Consider the following 21,123-nt stretch of genomic DNA (forward strand, 5'->3'; position numbering starts at 1 on the left):
CACCCTCCACCGCCCCAGCCGCCCGCTTCCTCCGCCGCGCCGGCCCCCGCTCCTCCTCCGCCGGCCTGGTCCGCCCCCTCCCCGGCCCGGGCCGGCCCCCTCCCTCTCCCCGGCAGCGCTAGCAGGCTTGCTCTTCCCTCTTCCACACCGCCCTCAGCTGCTCCCTCCCCGCACTCCTGTCTGGAGAGGAATCGAGCGCCGAGCGCATCGATAGCTCTGCCCTCTGCGGCCGCCCGGCCCCGAACTCATCGGTGCGCTCGGAGCTCGATTTCCCTAGGCGGCGGCCGCGGCGGCGGAGGCACAGCGGCGGCGGTGGCGGCGGTAGCGGTGGCGGCGGCGGCGGTGGCGGCTCGGCCAGTACTCCCGGCCCCCGCCATTTCGGACTGGGAGCGAGCGCGGCGCAGGCACTGAAGGCAGCGGCGGGGGCCAGAGGCTCGGCGGCTCCCAGGTGCGGGAGAGAGGTACAGAGTGGACCACCCCTCCCGGCTCCTGCCGGGGTCCCGACCCTCCTCGCCGGCGCCGGGCGGGGCCGGCGGCGAGTGAATGAATTAGGGGTCCCTGGAGGGGCGGGAAGGGGGCGCGGGTGCGGGGCCTGGGCGGGCGGGCCGCTGGGCGGACGGGGCCGGTGGCGGGGGGGGGGCGGTCTGCAGGGGGAGGCGCGGGGACGCGGCGACGCGGGGAATGAGGAATGGGCGGTGCGGGGCTGAGGAGGGTGAGGCTGGAGGCGGCCGCCGCTGGGGCTGCTTCCTGGACGGGGAACCCCTTCCTTCCTCCTCCCCGAGAGCCGCGGCTGGAGGCGGCCGGGGAGAAACTCGCGGGCCGGGCGGGCCGCCCCTCTGGGCGGTCGGGTGCGGTGGAGGTTACTCCCGCGGCGCTCCGGCCTCCCCTCCCCTTCGGCGTCCTTCCCTCACCCTCCTCTCCTCTCCCGCACCTCTTCCTCCCTTCCTAGTACTGGGCTGCCTCGGTTGCTGCCTTCTCTGCTGCATCTCACATCTCTGGGACGAAGGTATAAACTTCTCCCCCGAGCGCAGACTGGACGGCTTGTGGTCCTTTATCAGTGTGTAGGGGGGATAGATGAGTAAGAGGCGAGGTCGCGTTTTGGAAGCGCAGGGGAAAGTGCTTGGAGACCACTGATGGAGGTTATTGTGTTTGGAAAAAATGCATCTGCAGCCGAGTTCCTGACGGCTCCCCTCCCCCCCTGTATGGGCTGTGACATTGCTGTGGCCACAAAGGAGGAGGTGGAGGTAGAGATGGTGGTGAAAGAACAGGTGGCCAACACCCTGCAACGTAAAGCTTGGACTTCGTGTAAAGGAAAAAGTTAATCCCAGAAGATCTGTTTTGCTTTGTCAAGTTAAAACACACGCAGCTAACCCGCACAGCAGAAGCAGGGCTCTTTCCTTGCTCGTTGAGTGTAGACAGCAGTAGTTAAAATTGCACTTGAAGTTTAATTTGCCTGTTTTCCTTTCCCCCATGCCTTCTGTATTACCCTTATACGTACACATTTGACCCCCATCCCAGGAGTTATTACAGTAATCCTAAGCGGTTCTCAGGCCTTTTTTTTTTTTCAAAGCGACCTACAAGAGAAGTTAATTGTAGCAATCTGCCAGCCAAGTGCCTGAAATACTCTGAGGCATGTGCAGTGGTTTAGGTGAAGTCCTAAACTGGCCTTCTTAAATCTTGATATCCACCAAAACGAGGGGTTAGGAACAAAAAAGCATTTTCTAGTTTTTACTTAATATACATGTTACATTTGTAATGGAAAAAAAATCGTTCAAAAAAAGGGAAAAAACTCTGTTCATAGTCATCATCTCAGAATCAACCTTATGAGTGATGTCATTCTTAGGTGACTAAGGTCCAAAATGCTGACTCGAACTTGTAGTGTACTAGAGACGTCAAAAATAGTTGATAGCAGTACTGTTTACCTTAGACCGTATCCCTCCACAGGCATTCTTGGTTTTAAGAGACAGTAGATGAAGTGATAATTCATTTTCTTTTATTACCAAAAACGTGAACATTTTTTCCCTGAAGGAAATGCTCGGTTCTGGTCGCAGTTCCACCCCTTACTAGCTCATGTAGCTTTGGACATGGGGGACTCCTTTGGCCTGTGATCTTCCATGGGAACCCATTTCTCTCTAGTGGATTTAAATAATACTTGATTTTTGAAATCCAAGTCAAAAGATTTTTTTCAGAAATAACCACTGCATAAAAAAGTAGACCAGAAAGTGTGTGGTGTTGAGAATTCACATATGTATATACAAGCTAAGCACTAATCCAGTATTTGTCCACAATCTCCCCTAGACTAGCTCACTTGCTGGTCATAAGGACTCTTCAGAATTACCGAAGATCTCAATGTGGAGTGTGTCAATATTGCCACAACAGAAATTAAAATGGAGAATTAAAAAATATTAATTCATTTAAAAAAAGAAATAATTAGCCCTTTACTTGGTAACAGAAATAGAGTATTTAATGAAAAGTAACTTTTCCAAAACAAACGCAACAATTAGCGAGAAGAGTGCCATTGTTTCACACTTTCACAAATCTCTCTAATTGTATGGCTTAGTAGAAGACAGGTGGATCCTCATAGCTGCTTCTATAGTCAATGTATTGTGATCACAGGTCTGGAAAATTCTACGGTATACACTTGTGAAAGAATAAGAGTGGGAAGGGTAAATCACCTCATACCATTATCATCAAACCAGGTTTTACCTCTTGGACCCTCTCCAAAAGTCTTAGGAACCCTAGTGGGTTCCTACACCACATTTTGAGAACTACTTTTCTAGGCTATCCAAATTTTATTGGAGGGATGGGGGGGGCAGGGAACTAGAGGATACATTTTGGTGTGATTATCCTCACCTATCACATTTGCTATGGCCAATATTAGGAATGAAAAGAGGGAGCAAACAGGACATAATACATGTTGGCGGTGGCCCTAGACAAGGCTAGGTGGCACAGAGCAGGCCCATGAGGAACTGTGATACAGCAGTTGCTGGGCCTGTCTGCTCTTTGGGAATGGATTCAGGAAATAGCAAGGATGTGGTGGGGTGGTGGAGTGCCTACTGGGCTAATTCTTGATCTTCAGTAAATGGGATGCTGCATGTATATAATGTTTGTATGGTACATCTGCACTTTCATTAATCTGGAACTACTTACCCTGTAGTATATTACTGGACGTTGACTGCCAGTTCATGACTAAAATTTGTAGTAATATCATGTAGTTATTGAGGGAAAGGAGATTAAAGTAGATACATTCACTTCAAAGAGTTTGAAACTGCTAACTAAAAAAATACTGTCTGTGCTGGTGCTGTTAAACATTACATGTTGTTGATATTTATTGCTACTGTTGGGAGTTGATATATGACAAGCAGAGAGTAAAAGTCGTGGGTTACTGAGATACAACTAACATCTTTTAAAAATTCTCTCATTAAAAGCATGCTTGTCTTTAAATATTATTTAATTCTATATTTTCTGTGCAAAGTGCTATTTTTCAGCACTAATAATAGCATATATTGTGATTGATGATCAGATCATCTGTGCTGAATAGTTCACAATTGTCAAAGTTCTCTAATTTTTTACACCATTATTTTCCCCAGCAGATAATTTACAGATTAAAATGTCACCAGATATTGTCCTCATTTGCTTTGGCGTCTCAGTTTTTATTTTCCCAGCGTAGCGTCTAACTTTGACAATCCTCCTGCCACCCCAATTTGATTCTTGCTAACTGTCCTGGAGAATGACCACGATGATGCTTTTAGAAAGTTTTCTATAGCTGTCGGCTCCAACAGAGACACTCAGCATATCCACTTGTAACTCTTAGGGGCCCACATCAGTGGGGAATACTGTGGCGGTAGCTGTCAACAAGTTCTGTGCGGGTGTGTCCACGGGACATATAGAGCAGCGCACTCGACACTTGTCCTGAGCGAAGTCATGGCTTGCTCCTTCGAGAGCCATTAACTGCTGCGGAACAGCAGACTACTGGCTCTTTAGATAGAGCAACCTGAGTCGAATTAAAAGAACTGTGCACTCTGAATGCATTGTTCTCAAATGCTGATGAAGGAGTTTGTAAACAAACTACAATTCATTACAATACACATCTGTAGTCAACTGGTGTTTCCGTCATTGAATTTTGTGAAGTATTTTGAAAATAATTTTCCGTATAAAGGTCAATTTGTGTATTAATAGAACATTTGGGTTACATTAACCTCATGTGCAGCACATGTTCTAATTTAGTCACATTTTCGTTATTTTTATTATAAGGCCTGCTGAAAATGACTGAATATAAACTTGTGGTAGTTGGAGCTGGTGGCGTAGGCAAGAGTGCCTTGACGATACAGCTAATTCAGAATCACTTTGTGGATGAATATGATCCTACGATAGAGGTAAATCTTATTTTAATATTATGCATATTGACTTGTGCAGGCCCATCCTTTGGGTACAAAAAATGGTTTCTCTGATCATTTTCTCTAACTGCTCATTATAAGGCAGTTATACTAATCATACCTTTATTAAGTTAACTGAAACGTACTTGGGTTTCACAGCTTTACTCTGATGTTATAAGTAACCATAGATGTGAGAGCCCAGCCCATCTTCTCTCAGGAGAGTAATACCATCTGTGATGTTCACTCTGTGTTAGTGTACGTGTATTTTTATTGGAGGTGTATTGCAGAGTTTTCTCAGAGGATGAAAATGTGAATTTACCTCTTCTCTGTAAGATGAGACATATCTAATAGTCATTTTTCAAAAGGTGGCTTTTGTTTTTAGGGGGTTTTGGTTTTTGGTTTTTTTCTTGGCATTTTGATGTCACATGTAGAGTTGACACTGGTGATGTATAATCACTTGATGATTGAATTAAAAGCATTTATTTAGTAGTATTTTCATATTTTCTTTTCACATTGAAGTAGTGGAGAACCTACAACTACCTGATGCATTTTAGAAAGTTCATTCTTTGCTTCTGTGGATATGTATATCAGCTGATATATAAGGGTACCACCGCTAATCCTTACCTTTGCTTTTCAGCCCTTTTTCAATTTATTCAAGGCAGTGTTAGAATTGTTTTTTTAATTACAAATTGATAATTAATAATTGTCAGACTTCTTCAGTTTTATGAAAATGAACCCAAGGATGGCTAACAGCAAAATGATAGAATAAAGGCCTGGCAGAGAGCTTGAGAGGTCAGGTAGTATTCCCCACTGCCTTTTGGCAGCACTGTACTCAGATGCTTGGAAGCAGATAAGGATTTATTTAACCCCAAAGACGTGCAGGAGGGACTGGCACATGACTGTCCTTTGTAACTAATTTCCAAAATGTACTTATTAGCATATTTCTTGCATAGTCTGAATCTTCCTGTTAAGTTTAACATAGTACCAGCTCATCTTTGAAATAGATTTGTTGTTAGATTATTTCTTAGACTTTTTTATTCCAAGTTAAGCAATCCTAACCCTTTAACTTTTATTCTAGATCTGATATTACCAGATTTTTAATCAGCTCTGAAAAATTTCCCAGAACTTTCTCTGAGTCCCAAGCTGTAGAGTCCAGAACAGGTCAAAATGCCCTGTTAAGGTACTCTGTGTGTAATGTCTTAAAAAAAACAACAAACCACCTTTACTGCACTCAGGTAGCTTCTGAGGACATCGTTGGCCAGGGGAAGACGTCCGTGCGGTGTAGCATTGTAGGATTGAGTAGATAACTATTCATAAGGAAATGCCAAATATGCTTGGCGCTGCAGGAAAGAAGATGAAGAAAAATACCCTTATTTGCAAAGATCTGAGTTAAACACAGAATCAGCTTTTACTTGGCTTCCAGGTTTAATAATTTCGCATTAGTAAAAAGGAGAGTCTAATTTAAGTGGCCCACCTATGTTAGAGTCACTCTGTATTTCCTCTTGGCAAGTCAGTACAGTGCTGATGGGTTTGTTTATTTTTTACTTTGAAGAGGATTAAATAGTTCACCTGTTCCTCAAGCCAGCATACTCCACCATTTAAATCGGAAGTAAAAGGGAGTTTTACTAGAATTTAAGTTAAGCAAAGCATGGTGGTTTTCCTGGGATTCTGGAATATGATTATAGCGGAAGTGCCCATCTTCTCTGAAAATCTGAGGAATTCCATTATGCTCTGTTTCCTATCAGAGGTCAAGAATGATGTATTAAGAATATGATTAAAAAAAAAAAGATTAGGAAACCTTTTGGTCAAAATTGTTTAAGTGTAATATGAATTTTACAGAAATAAAGCTAAAAGGCTATCCTTTATTTGGAGGGAAGAAAAAGCTTATAAATTCAAACCCATTAACTCTGATATGATTTCTGCCAAATCAGAAGACTTGACCCAGGGAAGCATTGATTACCTGTGAACTTTGAAACTGACGTCCCGTCACTAGAGTAGTCACCTGGGAAAAGGTTTCGGAGATTGTCTCTTATCTCCCAAGTGACAATGAGCCTCTGAGGGAACTGACACATTAAATTCTTGGTGTAGTTCAACTAGAAAAAAAGCAGGAGAATTCAGTAGTCTGTTTTAATAAACAAAAATACATGACATTTTTATAAAAAGTTGAAGAATAGTGAGTATCACTACTGCTAAAGTTTTTGATTGGTGAACAGTGTAGGTCAGAGAAAATAAGAGAGGACAAAGACTTGGCACATTTGGAATTCTCATCAGTTTTTCTGCATTAAAACAAGGGGAAAGAAGTTTAGAGAAAAATTTCTAATTAAGTAATACCATATTTTTTAGTTGTTTAGAATTTGCAGAGATTTATACTATAAGGCAGGTAAGAAAGGTGGTCATAGTTTCATTTTATTGATAAAAATGACCCCTGAGAGGTTGTAACTTACTTAAGGATACTTAGCTAGTAAGTGATGGAATTTTAAGTTTTCTGAAATCAAGTTAAGTGGAATTTCCACTGTACCCTTGTATAGCTTTTTAAAAATGAAAAAACTGGCCTTCAAGGTAAGAAAATATTTAATATTGGAGGCAGATTCGGATTTCTCAATGTACCAAAATTTGAACTCAGCGTACTATCTGATGGCATCTTAATGACAGAGATTGATACAGAATTGGGTATGATGTGTGGATGGAGCATGTTTATATTTGCACGATAATCCCCTTTACTTCTATGCTGAGAAGATTTTATCTTTATCTTTTATGCAGCTCATCTCATTCTGAGAGAGAACAAAACACCTTTTTAGCAGTGCAGGATTATTAAAAACTCAGTCACCAACCACAGTAGTAGGCTAGAAATAATATGTACTTTTATAGTTTGGAGGTCATGGTTATCATAAAAATACATTCTCTGAAATGTGTTTTCTAAGGTAAAATTTGGTGGAAGCAGGAAGATGGAAGTAGAGATTGGAAGGATCAGGTGGTCAGTTAGCAAATATATAACAAGTATCTACTGGATATAATATAAAAATAGATATAAGAAGTATTTTCTCCCAGGCTCCAATTCATTGACATCTGCATGCTTCTGTTAATGTGACATTTATAATTCAGTCTCTTTGATGAAACAGTTCTTTCTTCAATAAAGAAGAATGGATTTGTAATTGGATTGATTGGTTCCATCTTTAGTGCTCTGAGCTGCTTATTCACCAAGATATATCAGTTTCTCTTCGAAAAAAAGATTTCCATGTTAATTGTGGAATTTACTTGCTGATTAAGGTATTTAAACTTTAGAGAATTAAATCAGTATTAAAGAGGAATTAAAGAAAAGCACTGTTTAATGATATAAGCTGTTAATTTTTTTTCTTTCATTCCTTTCTTTTGTTTAAAAAAAAAAAACATGTATCAGTAGTTACTAAGGAGGAACGGATGGTGACTTTGCCCCTCAGGGGACATTTGTCAATCATCTGGAGACAATTTTGGTTGTCACAACTTGAGGAGGGGGACTGCTCCTGGCATCTATAGTGGATAGAGGTCGAGGGTTCTGTTAACCTCCCTGTAGTGCATGGGACAGCCTCCAAGAATGACATGGCCCCAGTAGTAGTGCCCAGGCTGAGACCCTAATATGCATTACATACAGCTTTAAGCATTCTGTAAGTTGTGACATTCAAGTCCGTGAGAGTGGTTTATGTTAGATTTTTTTCTTTTAACATAGTACAGATGGAAACCTTTCATTTTCTAAACTAGCAGTATATTAGCTTACTCTGGGGTTCTGTAAAAACATTCTGTTGTTTTTAAAACAAGGTACACAGCAGTTTTGTAAATGCCTTTCTTTCTCTTCAAGGCTGTGGCCTCTCTCAACTCCCCCTTTCAACTGAGTGCCCTCTACTGGTCAACTTACTTGCTTTTATAATAAAAATTGAAATCCTAAGTTTGGATATTTTTTCTATTTAAACTGTGGGTATAAACAATTTATAACTATAAATTTTATTTAAAAGTCTTATTTTGTATAATGTTTTAAAAATTTAAAGTATCAGTTTTTCTCTGCTAATTAAGATTACTGTGTGGACTAGTTAGGTGTAACTAAATATGTGGGTGAATATTTTTAACTAAGAGTGGAAATGCGGCAGTGTAAAGAAAACAGGGTGGTGTCCTTGTTAACACTGATTGAGGCTGCTTTGTCTGAGGGGACAAGAAGTGGCACTATAGGTTTATGAGTTTCTTTTCGTGCACACAGGAGGTACCTTACATCACTTAACTTAGTGATGAATTTCGTGGGGTGTTAGGAATGGCCTATTCAAAAGTGGCAAGCTGAAAGACAACAATTAAAGGACAATTTTATAGGACTGTAGAATAATTGAGAGCACCTTATTGTGTTGTTTTTAGAATAAACTAACACAAAATTCAGGTACTGTATTTAGGTCAATTTAAGAATATTTATTTAATAATAACTATTTATTGAGACCTGAATGTTAAAAATTATTGGGCATGTTTTATTCTAACTTGGAGTTTTTGTAAATACAAAGCTTTAAAGACATTCAAATGAAAGTTGGCAATGGAAATAAAAGGAAAACTTTTTATGGTTTGGCATCTCATAAGATTCTGGTTTACCGTGTAATTAATTTCTTAATTCCATAGGTGTTATATAGTGCCTACTCAGTACCATGCAGCCTTCCTATGGTCTACAAATACACTGAGAAACAAAAGGGACCACCAGCCATTATGGAGCTTATTAGTCTTAGATATATTTGGAAGATCTACTGTTTATAGACAGTAATCCTAATTATATGTAACTTAGAGGCTTTATGCTTTAGGAGGGCAATAGATTTCTAATATCTTAATTATATTATCTCATAGTACCTAGGTTTATGGAACAGTTACATTATTGTGATCTTAATATAATAAAATTAGAAATGGGTAGTAAAAATAAAATATTTGAGAGGATTAAATAGGGATATAGTGCTTACCTTACGTAATTTTTGAACTTTTCTATTTTGGAACATTTCAAACCCGTGGAAAAGTAGTAAAAAAAAAAAAATTGTACAGTGAATACCTCTTACCTTTAAACTACACATACTTGCTTTATGTGTGTATACCTCTCTATGAGCACCCACACCTGCTGAGTTACTTCAGTCGTGTCCGACTGCAACTCCATGGACTGTAGCCCACCAGGCTCCTCTGTCCATGGGATTCTGCAGGCAAGAATACTGGAATGGGTTGCTATGCCCCCCTCCAGGGGATCTTCCTGACCCAGGGACCGAACCCACTCTCTTACGTCTCCTGCATTGGCAGGCAGGTTCTTGACCACTGACGCTACCTGGGAAGTCCTGTGTACACACACATACTTGAATACACATTATTAATGTTTGTTGACTTCTTTGAAAATAAGTTGCGTATGTTGGGACCCTTTTCCTCTGGATACAGGGGTCTGCAAACTATGACCTGCCTGTTGGCCCAGTACAGCTTGTGTCTGTTTTTGTCAAGTTTTATTGGGGCACACCTGCTTGTAGTGCAGCTTTTGCACTACAGTGGCAGAGTTGAGTGGTTGCAAGAGACCAATTACTGTCTAGTCCTTTTTGGAACAAGCTTGCTGACTGTCTTCTAACAGCAAGGATAATTTCTTGTATAACTCCAACACAATTACAGAATTTAGGAAATTCAACACTGATAAAAAGTCTAATATATACTCCATAGTCAAATTTTATCAGTTTCCAGAATGTGCTTTTAGCAGTTTTTTTATCCCCTGATCTCAGGATTACAAATCAGTTGTCACATCTCACAGTCTAGAAGTTTCTCAGCTTTTCTTACTCATTCATGACAGTGGCACATTTTGAAGAATTCAGGCCAGTTGTTTTGTGGAATATCTTCTCATTTAGTTTTGTCTGATGGTTTCCCTGTGGTCAGGTTCAGATTAAACATTTTTGGTAGAAATACTCTGAAAGTGATGTCATGCCCTCCTTGGGGTATCACATCAGGAGGCACAAGATGCTGGCTTGTTGCATTATTAATGGTGTTTTGTTAACACTGGTTAGTGGCTAATATCATATAGCTATCTCATATCTATCAGTTTTATCTCTGTGAAGGTATCTTAATTCTTTATAATAGGTACTCTGTGGGGAGATGCTTTGAGACTGTAAATATCTTGTTCTCCAGCATACTTGCACCCAGTGGGCTGTAGCATCCACTGATAATTCTCACCATGTTAAACTACCACCATCTTGACAGCAAAGTGGTGGGTAATCTGACTCTGTCATTACTTCTACACTTATTAGCTGACAGCTACCGTAAGTAAGGGTTCTTTCTTTTTCTCTTCCCTCTCTTTATTTGGTTTGTCTAATTTGTATCAGTAGTGATTCACAGGTTCTTTTTTCATTTGATGTTTTAAAGTCTTTTCCTGTAATTACTGATTTCGATGCTCACTTTTATTTTTGATATGACCAGTGAAATTGCTTTTAAGCTGGGCTCTGTATCTTATTGACATGTCTCCATCAGTTTTTGAACTCTTCCTTATTTTCTGGCACAATATATTCCAGGTTCACCTTGTTCTTGACCTGTCCCTATCCTGGACTCAGCCATTTGTCCAAAGAGCCCTAATTCATTTCACTAGGAAATGCTGTTTAGACATCAAAACCTGATATTGGGTGTGGTTGTTGCTACTGGGGTGTCATGGCTTCTAGACCCATTTCAATGGACAGAGCTAAGAGGTAGATTTTATTTGAAAATCATGAGTTCATTCATTCTTCCTCCATGTCTTTCTATCCTATATATAAATTTTAAATATTAATTAATTAACATTAATATTAAACATTAGACAGCTGTGGAAATAAAAATGATAATGTCAGTTAGTTCAGTTCAGTTCAGTCGCTCAGTCGTGTCTGACTCTTTGCGACCCCATGAATTGCAGCACGCCAGGCCTCTCTGTCCATCACCAACTCCCAGAGTCCACCCAAACCCATGTCCATCGAGTTGGTTATGCCATCCAACCATCTCATCCTCTGTCGTCCCCTTCTCCTTCTGCCCCCAATCCTACCCAGCATTAGGGTCTTTTCCAATGAGTCAACCCTTCGCATGAGGTGGCCAAAGTATTGGAGTTTCAGCTTCAACATCAGACCTTCCAATGAACACCCAGGATTGATCTCTTTTAGGATGGATTGATTGGATCTCCTTGCAGTCCAAGGGACTCTCAAGAGTCTTCTCCAACACCACAGTTCAAAAGCATCAATTCTGCGGCGCTCAGCTTTCTTCACCGTCCAACTCTCACATCCATACACAACTACTGGAAAAACCATAGCCTTGACTAGACGGACTTTTGTTGGCAAAGTAATGTCTCTGCTTTTAAATATGCTATCTAGGTTGGCCATAACCTTCCTTCCAAGGAGTAAGCGTCTTTTAATTTCATGGCTGCAATCAGCATCTGCAGTGATTTTGGAGCCCCCAAAAATAAAGTCTGACACTGTTTCCACTGTTTCCCCATCTATTTCCCATGAAGTGATGGGACCAGATGCCATGATCTTAGTTTTCTGAACATTGAGCTTTAAGCCAACTTTTTCACTCTCCTCTTTCACCTTCATCAAGAGGCTCTTTAGTTCTTCTTCACTTTCTGCCATAAGGGTGGTGTCATCCGCATATCTGAGGTTATTGATATTTCTCCCGGCAATCTTAATTCCAGCTTGTGTTTCTTCCAGCCCAGCGTTTCTCATGATGTACTCTGCATATAAGTTAAGTAAGCAGGGTGACAATATACAGCCTTGACGTACTCCTTTTCCTATTTGGAACCAGTCTGTTGTTCCATGTCCAGTTCTAACGGTTGCTTCCTGACCTGCATACAGGTTTCTCAAGAGACAGGTCAGGTGGTCTGGTATTCCCATCTCTTTCAGAATTTTCCACAGTTTATTGTGATCCACACAGTCAAAGGCTTTGGCATAGTCAATAAAGCAGAAATAGATGTTTTTCTGGAACTCTCTTGCTTTTTCGATGATCCAGCGGATGTTGGCAATTTGATCTCTGGTTCCTCTGCCTTTTCTAAAACCAGCTTGAACATCTGGAAGTTCACGGTTCACGTATTGCTGAAGCCTGGCTTAGAGAATTTTGAGCATTACTTTACTAGCATGTGAGATGAGTGCAATTGTGCGGTAGTTTGAGCATTCTTTGGCATTGCCTTTCTTTGGGATTGGAACGAAGACTGACCTCTTCCAGTCCTGTGGCCACTGCTGAGTTTTCCAAATTTGCTGGCATATCGAGTGCAGCACTTTCACAGCATCACCTTTGAGGATTTGAAATAGCTCAACTGGAATTTCATCACCTCCACTAGCTTTGTTCGTAGTGATGCTTTCTAAGGCCCACTTGACTTCACATTCCAGGATGTCTGGCTCTAGGTGAGTGATCACACCATCGTGATTATCTGGGGCGTGAAGATCTTTTTTGTACAGTTCTTCTGTGTATTCTTGCCACCTCTTCTTAATATCTTCTGCTTCTGTTAGGTCCATACCATTTCTGTTCTTTATCGAGCCTATCTTTGCATGAAATGTTCCTTTGGTATCTCTAATTTTCTTGAAGAGATCTCTAGTCTTTCCCAATCTGTTGTTTTCCTCTATTTCTTTGCACTGATCGCTGAGGAAGGCTTTCTTATCTCTCCTTGCTATTCTTTGGAACTCTGCATTCAGATGGGAATATCTTTCCTTTTCTCCTTTGCTTTTTGCTTCTCTTCTCTTCCCAGCTATCTGTAATGTCTCCTCAGACAGCCATTTTGCTTTTTTGCATTTCTTTTCCATGGGGATTTTCTTGATCCCTGTCTCCTGTACAATGTCACGAACCTCTGTCCATAGTTCATCAGGCACTCTGTCTATCAAGTCTAGTCCCTTAAATCTATTTGTCACTTCCACTGTATACTCATAAGGGATTTGATCTAGGTCATACCTGAATGGACTAGTGGTTTTCCCTACTTTCTTCAATTTAAGTCTGAATTTGGCAATAAGCAGTTCATGATCCGAGCCACAGTCTGCTCCCGGTCTTGTTTTTGCTGACTGTATAGAGCTTCTCCATCTTTGGCTGCAAAGAATATAATCAATCTGATTTCGGTGTTGACCATCTGGTGATGTCCATGTGTAGAGTCTTCTCTTGTGTTGCTGGAATAGAGTGTTTGCTATTACCAGTGCGTTCTCGTGGCAAAACTCTTAACACAGATTGAATAATTTAACATTAGGTTATCTTTTCTATTTGTGGACTTGGGATTAAATATTTTTCTCCATTGAGAAAAGTAGGGATCCTTTTCACTTTTTCAAAGCATTCTTAAACCATTTAGGAAAAAATTGAACTGTTTGTTTACATGGAAATTAAGACATCTTTAACAGAAATACAAGACAGATGAAAACCTGGAAAAACTATTTGCACTGTCTATCAAGTCAGGACCTTCTTCTGTATCTGAATTAGAAAAAAGCAAACATCCAAAAAGAAAAAAAGCGGGGGTGGGGGCTAAGCACACAAATAGCCAACCTGTTCACACTCACACAAAAAGTGATGTAGAACCATGTTAAGGGATACTTCATTAATATGGCAATGCAAGTTCAAACAATAAATAACATTTTTTTTTTTGGCTGCACTCTGCAGCTTAGGGTATCTTAGTTCCCCAATCAGAGATTGAACCCGTGCTCTCAGCAGTGACAATGTGGAGTCTGAACCACAAAACCGCCAGGGAATTCCCTAAATAACGTTTTTTATTTTCATGATGGCTAAGATTAGAATGCTAGCACACCTGGAATGGTATGGAAAAATGTGTACTCTTTATGCTGTAGTGGGAACATACATGATTATAAACTTTTCTGGAGGTCATCAGTTTAGCAATACATATCAAAATGGAAACCACATGTCAGTTGATCCCACTTACAGAAATCTACCTGAAAGATTCAATTGGATAAATGTTTAAATGTATATCCAGGAGTGTTTATTGCACTGTTTATAATTTTTAAAAGTGAAAATAATCACATCTACTATTAAGGAATGGGTGAAGTAAGTTATGGTATATTTATATAAATGATATTACACAGTTGTTGGAAGATATTAAGTAGATCTATATGTACTGACATTGAAAAATGGTTCATTATGTATGAGAAGCTGTATCATAGCCCTTTGTATGGGAATATGTACATAAAATATGGTAGGACATATGTCACACTCTCCGTAGTATTTTTGGTTTTTTTTAAAAATGAGTATATACTGTTTGAGAGGGAAAAATACATCCTCATTTTTGAGGAAGAAGAGTCACTAGAGTATTAGGTACTATTAGATTACTTCATATTTATTTTCTTCCCCCCTTTTAAAACCTTGAGAAATTGAATAATACAGATGCATTAGAGATAAAAATATACAAAGAAATTGGTATTAGGCCAATTAAAGAATAGCTGAGAGGTACATAATTCAATATATGAAAATTATATTAGCATCTGTAATTATTGATTGGATCCATGATGGATCCAATCTGACCTTGGCATCAGGTGATAATTTGTGGGAGAATGCCACATGACTTCAATAGGTTACGGATATAGGCTTATAATATCCTCATTTTCAAACTTTGTCATTCAAATTTTCCTTCATTTTATTCAGATTTTTGAACTAGTTTTATCTCTTAGACATAGTACCCATTTTATTCTCTCTAGCCCTAAGCTAAGAGTCAATGTGTTTTTATAATTTCAAATATCCATTATTTGAGAGAAGTCTTTGTTTTCTTTATTCTTACTTTTAATGAATGTCTTAATCAGAATTCTGCCATGAGAACAAGCTCTTTTAACACCCTTGCTTCCTAATCAATACAGAAATCCTTCATAAACCTCACAGTTTTAGCTCTTTTTCCCTGGATCTTATCTAGCTCCATTATATTTATTTTGAAATACAGTGAGTGGTTTTGGGAAAAGTAGTCCAGATGTAGATGTTCAGTTGGTTTTTTATAGGACTTTTCATTTTATAAAGGAATTTTTGTGGTCTTTAATTCTAACTTGTATACAAAGTCCTGTGTATTATTATTTAACCACTTTTACAGCTCAAGGAACGATAGCTTAGAGTACACTAGAGATTAAGTAGTTTGCTCATACTCACACACCACAAGTGGCCTTCCCTGATGGCTCAGTGGGTAAAGAAGATTTCCTGCAGTGCAGGAGACACAGGAGATGTCGGTTTGATCTCTGGTTCGGGAAGATAACCCTGGAGAAGGAAATTGCAACCTACTCCAGTATTCTTGCCTGGGAAATCCCATGGACAGAGGAGCCTCATGGGCTACAGTTCACAGGGTCACAAAGAGTCAGACACGACTAAGTGACTGCATGCATGCACACCACAAGTAAGTGGAGCTCTGCAGCTGCCACATATGCAAGGTTCAGGAGTATATCTCTAGTTTGGATGACGGGCCCCGAGCATCAGACCTGTGTATCAAAGCTGCCTGCAGGTCATAGCACCAGAGCAACCTACAAACATGACGGAAGTCAACGCGCCTCAGATTGAACCCGTTTTTTCCTTTCCCCTCCCTCTTAAGTTCTTATCTCTAAACAGTTAGTTGTGCCATTTAAAACAATGGAAATATAATTCACATAACATAAAATCCACCCTCTTAAAATGTACAGTTCAGTGGTTTTTAGTATATTCACAAAGTTACACAACTATCACCATCACCCTATTTAAGTCTATACCAATTAACAGTTATGACCCAAACCCTTCTCCAGTCAGCCCCTGGTAACTATTAATCCATTTTCTGTCTCTCTGGATTTGCCTATTCTGAATATTTCATTTAACTGAAATCATGCAATATGTGGCCTTTTGTGTCTGGCTTCCTTCATGTAGGATAATTTTTCAAAGTTCATCTATGTTGTCACGTTTTGATACTTCATTCTGCTTTATGGCTGAATAATATTCTCTTGTATGAATATTTGTGTATGTATTCATCAGTTGATGGGCATTTGGATAGTTTCCTCTTTTTGGCTATTTTGCATGACAGTGCTATAAACGTTGCTGTAGGGGATATATGAAGGTTTTTCTATCCGTTTCACCCGTTAAATATTTATTAAAACTGTTTAATCTTCTCCATCTTACTACTGTTGCTGCCTTACTTCATTCAGGTTCTTGTAAAAGCTTCTGAAACTCATCTTCCAGCCTCTCCTCTGGGCTCTTTCTTTTTTTTTTGATAATTGCCAGTTTAATCAAGGATTTCCTTTATTTATTTATTTTTTTTTCTGAGCTTCGGGACTTTATTTATTTTTTTTTTAAGATAAATTTATTTATTTTAGTTGGGGGCTAATTACTTTACAATATTGTAGTAGTTTTTGCCATACATTGACATGAATCAGCCATGGGTTTACATGTGTTCCCCTTCCTGGACCCCCCTCCCACCTCCCTCCCCATCCCATCCCTCTGGGTCATCCCATTGCCCCAGCCCTGAGCATTTGTCTCATGCATCGAACATGGAGTGGTGCTCTGTTTCACATATGATAATATACATGTTTCAATTCTATTCTCCCAGAACGTCCCACCCTCACCTTCTCCCTCAGAGTCCATAAGACTGTTCTATGCATCTGTGTCTCTTATTCTGTCTCGCATATAGGGTTATCATTACCATCTTTCAAATTCCATATTGGGCTCTTTCTATAATTTGTCATAATAATGCTGTGAACCATAATAATAGTGAACCATGTCAATTTGATCCTCCCCCTACTTAAAAACCTTTTCATGACTTAGTATACAATGAAGTTCAAAACTTTTTAATATGGCTTATTATACCCTCCATAACCTGGCCTCTGCTTGATGGTGCAGTTTCACTTCTAATTGCCTATAGTCTCTTAGAGGGACTTCTTGGTTCCATGTACTCCACATGCTGTTTCATGTTTTTGTGCTTCTTTCTGCCTGGAGTGGTCCTCCTGTCTTTCTTAATTCACATAAGCAAAGTTGATCTCTTCTTCTATTTGCCATCTTGTTCTACATGAGGCGTTTTGCATTTATTTCATTGAGTTGTAATCATGTGTTTACATTCATAGCTCTTTCACCAGACCTAGTTCTTTGAGGTTAGAAACTTTATTAATGCCTGGCACAGTATATGATACCTACTAGATTTTTAGTAAGTGTTCCTAATATGCAAGGGAGAAAGGAGTAGGTAGGTGGGAAAGAACTAATAAATAAGCCTGTGTTTGTGTGTCCCAAATTCTTTGTTTCTGTATTGTAATTCTAACATAGCAGGCTGTTGTATGTTTCTAGCTGTCTCTGAGAACTAGCTGTGTACAACCACTTTTGATGATTTATAACCACTGTATGGAATACGCTTCCCTGATAGCTCAGTTGGTAAAGAATCTGCCTGCAGTGCAAGAGACCCCGCTTTGATTCCTGGGTCAGGAAGATCCACTGGAGAAGGGATAGGCTACCCACTCCAGTATTCTTGGGCTTTGCTTGTGGCTCAGCTGGTGAAGAATACGCGTGAAATGCGGGAGACCTGGGTTTACAAACATATCAAAAGTAAATCCTCAAAGAATGCTTTAGCTGACATTTCCAGCAGCCCTTATTCATATTTACAAGAGCATCTGATGGAATCAGCAGCATGAAGATAGAGATTAAATGGGATAAGGCTTTTAATATGCTTATCACAGTATCCTACATATAAATAAGGGTTCAGTAAGCCTTGGCTGTCATAATTACTATAAATAGTAATATGATTACTCTTAGTAAAAGTTAATAATTTCTTTAGACTTTGTTTACTGTAATATGTCTTCTCATGACAAGGTTAACTGCCTTAGCAGAAAACTCAGCTGAATATGTTAGAAGATGAACATACTGAATAACTTGATTACTGTTAATTATAATAGAAAAATGACAAAATGATGTCCTGATAAGTGAGTTTATCTCATTATTGAAAGATTTATTCTTAACTTTCAAATCCTTCCATTGGGTCTACAGATCAGTTTCTACACATAAAACAACACTTGAAGGCATTTTAATAAGTTGGAAGAGACTTTAAAAAACTTCGGTTGGTTCAGTTCAGTTGCTCAGTTGTGTCCGACTCTTTGCTACTCCGTGAACTGCAGCACGCCAGGCCTCCCTGTCTATCACCAACTCCTGGAGTTCACCCAAACTTATGTCCATTGAGTCGGTGATGTCATCCAACCATCTCATCCTCTGTTATCCCCTTCTCCTCCTGCCCTCAATCTTTCCCAGCATCAGGGTCTTTTCCAATGAGTCAGCTCTTCACATCAGGTGGCCAAAGTATTGGAGTTTCAGCTTCCAATGAACACTCAGGACTGATCTCCTTTAGGATGGACTGGTTGGATCTCCTTGCAGTCCAAGGGACTCTCAAGAGTCTTCTTCAACACCACAGTTCAAAGGCATCAGTTCTTCGGTGCTTAGCTTTCTTTATAGTCCAACTCTCACATCCGTACATGACTACTGGAAAAACCATAGTCTTGACTAGACGGACCTTTGTTGACAAAGTAATGTCTCTGGTTTTTAATATGCTCTCTAGGTTGGTCGTAACTTTCCTTCCAAGGAGTAAGCATCTTTTTGATTTCATGGGTACAGTCACCATCTGCAGTGATTTTGGAGCCCAGAAAAATAAAGTCTGACACTGCTTCCACTGTTTCCCATCTATTTCCCATGGAGTGATGGGACCAGATGCCATGATTTTCGTTTTCTGAATGTTGAGCTTTAAGCCAACTTTTTCACTCTCCTCCTTCACTTTCATCAAGAGGCTCTTTAGTTCTTCACTTTCTGCCATAAGGGTGGTGTCATCTGCATATCTGAGGTTATTGATATTTCTCCCGGCAATCTTGATTCCAGCTTGTGTTTCCTCCAGCCCAGTGTTTCTCATGATGTACTCTGCATAGAAGTTAAATAAGCAGGGTGACAATATACAGCCTTGATGTACTCCTTTCCCTATTTGGAACCAGTCTGTTGTTCCATGTCCAGTTCTAACGGTTGCTTCCTGACCTGCATACAGGTTTCTCAAGAGGCAGGTCAGGTGGTCTGGTATTCCCATCTCTTTCAGAATTTTCCACAGTTTATTGTGAGCCACACAGTCAAAGGCTTTGGCATAGTCAATAAAGCAGAAATAAATGTTTTTCTGGAACTCTCTTGTGTTTTCAGTGATCCAACAGATGTTGGCAATTTGATCTCTGGTTCCTTTGCCTTTTCTAAAGTCAACTTGAACATCTGGAAGCTCATGGTTCACGTATTGCTGAAGCCTGGCTTGGAGAATTTTGAGCATTACTTTACTAGTGTGTGAGATGAGTGCAGTTGTGTGGTAGTTTGAGCATTCTTTGGCATTGCCTTTCTTTGGGTCAGGACAAAAAAGACAAGAATCCCAAAAGGGCAAAAGACACAGGTTATGGGACTTAATATGAAAAAGAAAAACTATGTAACATTACTAGTCCTCAAAGAAAGAGATATTAATACAATAGGGTTTTGGTCTAACAAACTGAGAAAAATAAAAATGTAAGACCTATTGTTGAGTGAGTGGTGATGAGATGGGTACACCCTGTTGATTATTATTATTTTTTATTTAGTGGAAAATTGCTTTACATTATTGTGTTGATTTCTGCCATACAAAAACATGAATCAGTCATAATTACATATTAATACATATACCCTACCTCCTGAGCCCCCTTCCCCTCCCCCCACCCTTCTCCTATAGGTCATGACAAAGCACCAGCCTGAGCTCCGTGTGTTAAATAGCAACTTCCCACTGTCTATTTTATACATGATAGTGTATGTATGTCAGTGCTACATTCTCAATTTGTCCTACTCTCACCTTTCCTGACTGTGTCCATGTGTCCACAAGTCTGTTCTCTATTAGAGTCATCAGTACTACTTTTCTAGATTCCATATATATATGTGTTAATATATAATATTTGTTTTTCTCTTTCTGATTTATTTCACTCTGTATAAGAGGTTCTAGGTTCATTCACCTCACTACAACTGACTCAAATTCATTCCTTTTTATGGCTGAGTAATATTCCATTGTATATATGTATGACATCTTTATGCATTCATCTGCTGATGGATATCTAGGTTGCTTCCAAGTCCTTGTTATTGTAAATATTGCTGCAGTGAACATTGGGATACATATGTCTTTTAGAATTATGGCTTTCTCAGGGTATATGCCCAGTAGTGGGATTGCTGGGTCATATGGTAGATTTATTCCTGGTTTTTTAAGGAATTTCCATACTGTTCTCCATAGTGACTATATCAGTTTACATTTCTAACAACTATGCACGAGGATTCCCTTATCTGCATCCTCTCCAGCATTTATTATTTGTAGATTTTTTGATGATGGCCATTCTGACTGGTATGAGGCTTGTAGTTTTGATTTGCATTTCTCTGATAATGAGCTTTTGAACTGTGGTGCTGGAGAAGACTGTTGAGAGTCCCTTGGACAGCAAGGATATCAAACCAGTCAATTCTAAAGGAAATCAGTCCTGAATATTCATTGGAAGGACTGATGCTGAAGCTCCAATACTTTGGCCACCTGATGTGAAGAACTGACTCATTGGAAAAGACCATGATGCTGGGAAAGATTGAAGGCAGGAGGAGAAAGGGACGACAGAGGAAGAGATGGTTGGATGGCATCAGGGACTCAATGGACGTGAGTTTGAGCAAGCTCCAGGGGTTGATGATGGACATGGAAGCCTGGCATGCTGCAGTCCATGGGGTTGCAAAGAGTTGGACATGACTGAGCCACTGAACTGAATAATGAGCAGTGTTGAGCATCTTTTCTTGTGTTTATTGGCCATCTGTATGT

At 40.0% G+C, this 21,123-nt stretch overlaps 1 protein-coding gene and 1 long non-coding RNA gene across 7 annotated transcripts in view; one reads left to right on the forward strand and one right to left on the reverse strand.

The window, feature by feature from the left end:
* The first annotated feature begins 282 nt into the window (after positions 1-282).
* Positions 283-21,123, forward strand: part of KRAS (KRAS proto-oncogene, GTPase) — a 44,856-nt gene continuing 24,015 nt past the window's right edge. For 3 of the 6 annotated variants that reach the window (XM_081483779.1, XM_081483784.1, XM_081483780.1), the window contains exons 1-2: positions 283-461; positions 4,255-4,376. In XM_081483779.1, coding sequence (XP_081339905.1) covers positions 4,266-4,376 — 111 coding nt within the window. In that variant the 5' untranslated portion in view covers positions 283-461; positions 4,255-4,265. The remainder of the gene's footprint in view (positions 462-4,254; positions 4,377-21,123) is intronic. The other 3 variants (XM_081483783.1, XM_081483782.1, XM_081483785.1) reach the window with 2 other exon arrangements.
* Positions 2,443-6,469, reverse strand: LOC145503695 (uncharacterized). The gene is made up of 2 exons (XR_014051668.1): positions 6,337-6,469; positions 2,443-5,716 (listed from the first exon to the last, which is right to left on the reverse strand). It is a non-coding gene; the product is annotated as an uncharacterized LOC145503695 (long non-coding RNA).

Source organism: Giraffa tippelskirchi, chromosome 4, assembly GCF_054371585.1.
Source record: "Giraffa tippelskirchi isolate mGirTip1 chromosome 4, T2T-mGirTip1v1.2.pri, whole genome shotgun sequence".
NCBI lineage: Eukaryota > Metazoa > Chordata > Mammalia > Artiodactyla > Giraffidae > Giraffa > Giraffa tippelskirchi.